Here is a 6419-nt window from a genome sequence, read left to right as displayed (position 1 = left end):
AAGGATAGTGCAAAGGTCTTGTCCATGAACTAGTTAAATTAAAGTTAGGTCTATGGTTTTTAATTAATGGAAGGGAAAAGAAAAAGCTAAGGTTAGATCAGCCCTTCCCTATTTAAAAAGTTGACTCTAGTCCTCTTCCAAGTTTGGCTAGGCCACATGTCCCAAGAGGCTTGGATTTGTCTTATGGAAGTTAGATAAGTGTGTGCGTGTGTATACTTGCCGAAAGATAACTCAAACAGGAAGAGGGGAAGTGTTGTACAAGATTATCAATGAAGGGAGGGGACACGTGGTAGCAAAAGCATTGAGTTTCACTATATATCTTTAATTGTCATTGGTCCATGCATTAGCATTCCATTTGAGAACTTTTCGCAAGTGGGGGATGAGCAAAACATAGGGCTCATGGGATTCTCTCTCTCTCTCTCTCTCTCCCTCACAAGTGCCCCCCTTGTAGCAAAGCAAGTGCTCTCTCTCTCTCTCTCTCTCTCTCACACACACACACACACACACACACACACACACACACACACACACACACACACACACACACACACACACACACACACACACACATGGGAGCTCAACCGATGGTCTCTATGCTGAAGCTCTTGGCTATGGATTCAAATCCAAGCAAGAAGATACATGAGAGTTCTTGTTCTTGTTCTTATTCTTCTCTTCTATTCCAGCTATGCTAAGAGCATGCTCATGGAGAAAGCATATAAGAAATACTAGTTCTTTGCTTAAGAAACATTTTTTCCCACCCTCATCTACCTCCATCTCCGCAATTCTTTCTCTTTATTGGGATTTTAGGGTTTTGAAAGGAGGGTTATACCATTGAATCATGAAGCTCATCATCTCCTTGGTTTGACGAAATCTCCAAAAGAGGAAAATATTGAATTGTAATCAAAGCTCTCATTGAGAGGTTTAGGATTTTAGGGTTTGGAAAGGAGGGTTATACCATTAAATCAATCCTAAATCTTTTCTTGGCAACATAATCTCAGTTTTAGTGAAGCTTCCATTAAACTACTGCTCGCTTACTTATACCTTGCTGGAGAAAGCATCGTACTGCCTTTCAGCTCTGTCTATCAGTAGAAAATTGCCATGCGAAGTTTTTGCGAGAGGTTACTTGGCACGAGTTGAACCGTAATGTCGGAATTTGACAAGTTGCAAATTCTGAAAACTCCCATTAACAGTTGCTTTAGTGTGAATTGGGTCGATGTGAATTGGGTCGGTCTCAATGTGTATATCCTTTGGGTAGGTACAGTTAAAGGGATGATATAAGATTTTTCTGGTTTTTTTTAAAGAAATGGGAGAGCTGTGACGACCTAGCAAAGGAGAGCTTTTTGGCATGTGGAAGGCCATAGTGTTCATTGTGCAAAGTTGTTGCAACACTGAGGCAGTTGGATTCTTTGGCTGGATGAGTGCCACATGGCAAGGGTCTTTGTAAAATAAATTTGTTATCCCTTTTGTTTCCTTACATCACCTTCTTTTGCTGGATGAGTGCCACATGGCAAGGGTCTTTGTAAAATAAATTTGTTATCCCTTTTGTCTCTCAATACTTATACCTTGCTGGAGAAAGCATCGTACTGCCTCTCAGCTCTGTCTATCAGTAGAAAATTGCCATGCGAACTTTTTGTGAGAGGTTACTTGGCACGAGTTGAACCGTAATGTCGGAATTTGGCAAGTTGCAAATTCTGAAAACTCCCATTAACAGTTGCTTTAGTGTGAATTGGGTCGGTCTCAATGTGTATATCCTCTGGGTAGGTACAGTTAAAGGGATGATATAAGATTTTTCTTGTTTTTTTTAAAGAAATGGGCGAGCTGTGACGACCTAGAAAAGGAGAGCTTTTTGGCTTGTGGAAGGCCATAGTGTTCATTGTGCAAAGTAGTTGCAACACTGAGGTCGTTGGATTCTTTGGCTGGATGAGTGCCACATGGCAAGGGTCTTTGTAAAATAAATTTGTTATCTCTTTTGTTTCCTTACATCACCTTCTTCTGAGAGACAAATGTCCCTAAGGGATTCAAAAGTCTTGTGAATAGAAAGCTAAAACTTTGGAACAAAAAGCTATTCTCCAAGGCAACATTTACTTTGTCTGCATGCTTGAAAATGGCTTTAGAGATCAAAACATTAAACAAAATATTCATAGGAGTTTGATCTTATGATGCAGTCTTCGAAAAAGTCTTCTTGTCTAAGCGGCAAGTTTCCTCCTTATATAAATACAAAATGAAAATACTAGTAGAAATTTTCAGATTTGCAAAATATTTGAACTATTTTCTAGTATATTTTATCGGGTTTTTTCTCCTTTGCCATCTTTTGCAACCGGCTAATCTCGATTTTCAATCAGCTTAAGCCTAAGCTCATACACACCTTTCAAACACTGAGGTATTGAGATAAACGATCCTCTCATTTGAGGATTTCAAAAAAAAAAAGTCACTTCACTAAATTGTTTAATTATTTTCTATGCTTATTTGAAAGCACTAAATACTCTTTTGTTTTGATTTTTAATGTGTCTTTTTATTTTACTTCTTTTTTGTTTTATTTTGTTTCAAAATATTGATGTGCAATGTGCACCATTTACCTTATTATTCGGGTCCCTTCATAATATATAAACGATTTGCGAGTAGCGGGTACCGATTAGAAAAAAATAAAAAATGGCTTGATTAAGACTTAACCTTAAATGCTATTTAGATCGTAGAATATTATATAGATCTTTTTATTTCACCTGTATATGGACAATACAATTTTATATTAAAACAATACAACTGCAACACTGATTTAGCCATACTTTCGATAAATCTTTCCTCCCGAGTCCCCCGTTACCTTCAACAGGCGATAGTGAGTCCTCACCTTGTTCAGTAATTGTGTGTGTGTGTGTGTGTGTTGCCAACTGTCGTGAGGGAGGAAACTTACGAGCCAGACGAGTAGGGGGATATACTGAGAAAATTAGGTGCGCGCGTGAGCAGGAGACGAGCAAGGGGGAATATTGTGCTGTGCATTGAAGCAATGCTGGGGCTGTGTGTGTGTAATTGCGCAACAAGAGCCAGTAGTAATTCACGGTGTGTGTGCCCTCCTCGGATAGCTAGCCAGGCTGGGGAAGGTTCAATTGTAATGATCACTGGTGTCAGCAGGGGATCAGGTTGAGCCCTTGCCTTGGAGCTAGCACAAAGGGATATACTGTGGTGCGCATTCAAAAGGGCAGGAGGTATCGCCATGCTGGAAGCCTGCTTGCAGGACCTATGTGTGTGTGTAATTGCACAGCAAGAGCTTGCAATCAAAAGGTGTGCAGGCATTGAAAAGCTAGTAGCTGGGGGTAAGGGGTTCTAATGGCAAGCGGCACATTCTTGATATACAACGAGTTGAATTACATAAAGGGCTTCCTCTGTTTCTGGGCAGTGCTGATGATATCGCAGAGCTCCTGGATAATGTACAACAGCTTGGGAATCCCGAGGCAAGGGCCAAAATTCGAAGAAGTATTCAGCTAGATATACCCACTCACTTCTTGTAGCAGATTTTCACAGGACAATTTTGTATGGTGGTATAGCCATGAACCCAAGAGTTCACCTGCGCGACTGGTGTATGAAGCAAATTTGTTGAGCCTTATTGCAGAGCAAGCTAGGGGGCTTGAGGAAGGTCTAGTCAAATAATTTCGTAGAACAACCTCAGCCGACAATCACATGGGATGGGGGGGTGATTGTGTGTGAGTGTGTGTAATGCTGAGTTCCGGGACTGTTCAAACTTCATCGACAAATCCCATGTTACTGGGGTTTTGGCTTGCAGTGAAGTGCTGATCATTGGCTAGGAACATGCAGACCCTCAATCCATTTAAAGTAGTAGCGGGTTTGGAGGGTGTCTTTAAAGTCGTGTGCAAGAGTTTTGAGTAGATAGGTTTGTGGTTCCGAACTGGCAGAGAGGCCAAGCTATAGAGGTACCCCGCTCGGGCTTTCCTCTGTCATGTTTTTGGTGCCTGCCACTGAGGAGCCAGTTTTAGTACCTTCAGATAGAGATTTGGGAGGTGGTTACATATTCAAAAGCGCAAAGGTTGATCAAGATTTCAAATGGATGCAAGTGAGGTCTATCATGTATATTGCTTTTGTGGAAGGAAAGGTGAAGATGTACAGTCATGGGTGGCTTTGGCTGATGATTTACTTTTGGAGCTTGGCATGTATGATGATGAGGAAAGGGCTGATTTTATGTATCAGGGCTTGTGCGAAGATGCTTTGCAGTTTTACAAAAGTCTTCCTAGACATGTGCAATACAATTGGCAATTGATGAAGGTTGCTTTGCTAAAGCGTTATGTAGAGCTCGAGGTGCCGGCCATGCATTCTCGATACTTTTATAGTACAAATGAGGAATGCATAAAGTCTTGGATTGCACAAGTGGAAGAAGAAATGACACATCTTCACATAGTAGATGATGAGGCAAGAGCAAATTTTTCTTCCCAGGGATTGTCTAGTGATGCTTTCGTCTTTATCCATATGCTTCCTGATGATTGGCGCCATAATTGGTTGGCTTTGAAGTTTTCATTGCTAATGCGTTATTGGAGGCTGCCAAAGCCCAAGGATCCAATAGAGAGTTTTCTTGTCGCTACTTTTCAGTCATTGCAAAATGAGTTTTGGGAAACGTTGCAGAGTCCATTTGATGTTGATGCATATTGTGATGATAATGCGTATCATCTATCAGATTTGCATGCTAGAGATTTACAAATGGTTGATGAGGCTTCAGTCAAGTTGTTTGATGGTGATGATTTATCTGAGAGTGGCTATTGTAGTGATTTGGAATCTGATGATTATAGTGCAAGCTTGTTCTTTGCTGCTGGCAAGTCTATGGATTGTATTCCAGTTGATGGAGCATTTACTGATGAGGGGTATTCTTGTCATGACTCTACGATATTTGACCTCTCTCCATACACAAGAAGCATCAGATCAGGATGTCCAGATGAGGCTCGTAATGCTAAGGAAGGGAATCAGGCTTTGGAATCCTTTGATGTGAGGGAAGATTCATGTAGGGAAACTTATCATAAATATAATGCATGCGACCCTTCCTGTGATGCTTGTCAGCTTACAAGTTCTTAGCCTCTTGCTACTGATGCTGATGACTATGAGCAAAGCGATGATGCTCCTGATGCATACTCTAAGTACAATGTAGTGTTTGTAGATGATCAACCTTTGTCTCTTGACGAAGATGCTTCTGATCGAGGTTCTAGCCAGCCTGCTTTCATGTATAGAAATGTGGATATTCATGATGTAGGTTCATCTCAAACCCCTAGTGTGGATACATTTGCTGATGATAAAGCAGATTGGGGCTTTGATTTACCTGTTGTGGAAATGGATGCAGATATGACCAGCTATGTCCAGAAAGCTTCTGAGAGATTGCAAATTTTAAGAGGAACTGATCAGACATATAATTGTGGGATGCTAAATACACTGTTTTTCCATGAAGTTGAGGGTGCTGGTAGCAATAAAGGAGAGTCTAATGGTCAGCAAATTCCTGATGTATCTGATAATGGGGTGTTCCCCAATGAGGTGGATCCAGGTGCTGAATTTGGTCATGTATGCACCGACATGGTGAGTTGGTCTGAGGCTGATAGCGAGAGTAAAGAAAAGGGGCAGTCAAATGGGTCTACGAGTGTGCCAGCACTTGAGGCTAAAGTCAATGCGATGTTACAAGAATTGCCAGATGTTTATCAGCATCAATCGGCACTGGACGAAAAGTCTATCTACGAAGATTTTTGTCTTGCTTTGATTATGTGGGATTTGCCTACTTTTGTGTGGGATCCAGGTGGAAGGTGATGAGCATTTGCTGTTCTTTCTGCTGAGCATGAATGCTCTAGAGCAGGCTAGGGGGGTTGGCAAACTATGTCAGGAGTGTTTTGGTTTGATGTTTGCCAGCCCATGTATATATGGCATGCTTGATTTTCCCATTTTTTAGTGTGCTAAGGTTGCCTATACAGTGCTCGGCAATGCTAGTCTTTGATACGTGCTGGAAGATGTGCCGCCAAAAGCATCTCAAAAAGTGACCCTGTCTTGAGTGTTGTTCCGAGTTCGCATTACTAGTGATATGGTTTCTCACATGCGGGTTTGTGCCAGAATTCAATCTTTGATGTTTTTTTTAAAGTAGTTTTATGGTAGTTTGGCCATCAATCCTAAACCTTTTCTTGGCAACATAATGCCAGTTTTAGTGAAGCTTCCATTAAACTATTGCTCGCTTACTTATACCTTGTTGGAGAAAGCATCGTACTGCCTTTCAGCTCTGCCTATCAATAGAAAATTGCCATGCGAAGTATTTGTGAGAGGTTACTTGGCATGAGTTGAACCGTAATGTCGGAATTTGGCAAGTTGCGAATTCTGAAAACTCCCATTAACAGTTGCTTTAGTGTGAATTGGGTCGGTCTCAATGTGTATACCCTTTGGGTAGGTACAGT

The 6419-nt window shown here is 41.2% G+C and overlaps 2 protein-coding genes across 2 annotated transcripts; both read left to right on the top strand.

Moving 5' to 3' along the window:
- The first annotated feature begins 4053 nt into the window (after positions 1-4053).
- LOC147425237 (uncharacterized) lies at positions 4054-5070 on the top strand. Its single transcript, XM_086500213.1, has one exon. It carries the CDS (start codon positions 4054-4056, stop codon positions 5068-5070), a length of 1017 nt encoding a protein of 338 aa, XP_086356339.1.
- Positions 5071-5199: 129 nt separating this feature from the next.
- Positions 5200-6029, top strand: LOC147425236 (uncharacterized). The gene has a single exon (XM_086500211.1). The coding sequence runs from the start codon at positions 5215-5217 to the stop codon at positions 5785-5787; it is 573 nt and encodes a 190-aa protein (XP_086356337.1). The 5' UTR covers positions 5200-5214; the 3' UTR covers positions 5788-6029.
- The last annotated feature ends 390 nt before the right edge of the window (positions 6030-6419 follow it).

This window comes from Adiantum capillus-veneris, chromosome 25, assembly GCF_014529385.1.
Source record: "Adiantum capillus-veneris isolate H3 chromosome 25, ASM1452938v2, whole genome shotgun sequence".
Lineage (NCBI taxonomy): Eukaryota > Viridiplantae > Streptophyta > Polypodiopsida > Polypodiales > Pteridaceae > Adiantum > Adiantum capillus-veneris.
This window is presented reverse-complemented; position numbering and strand designations above follow the sequence as displayed.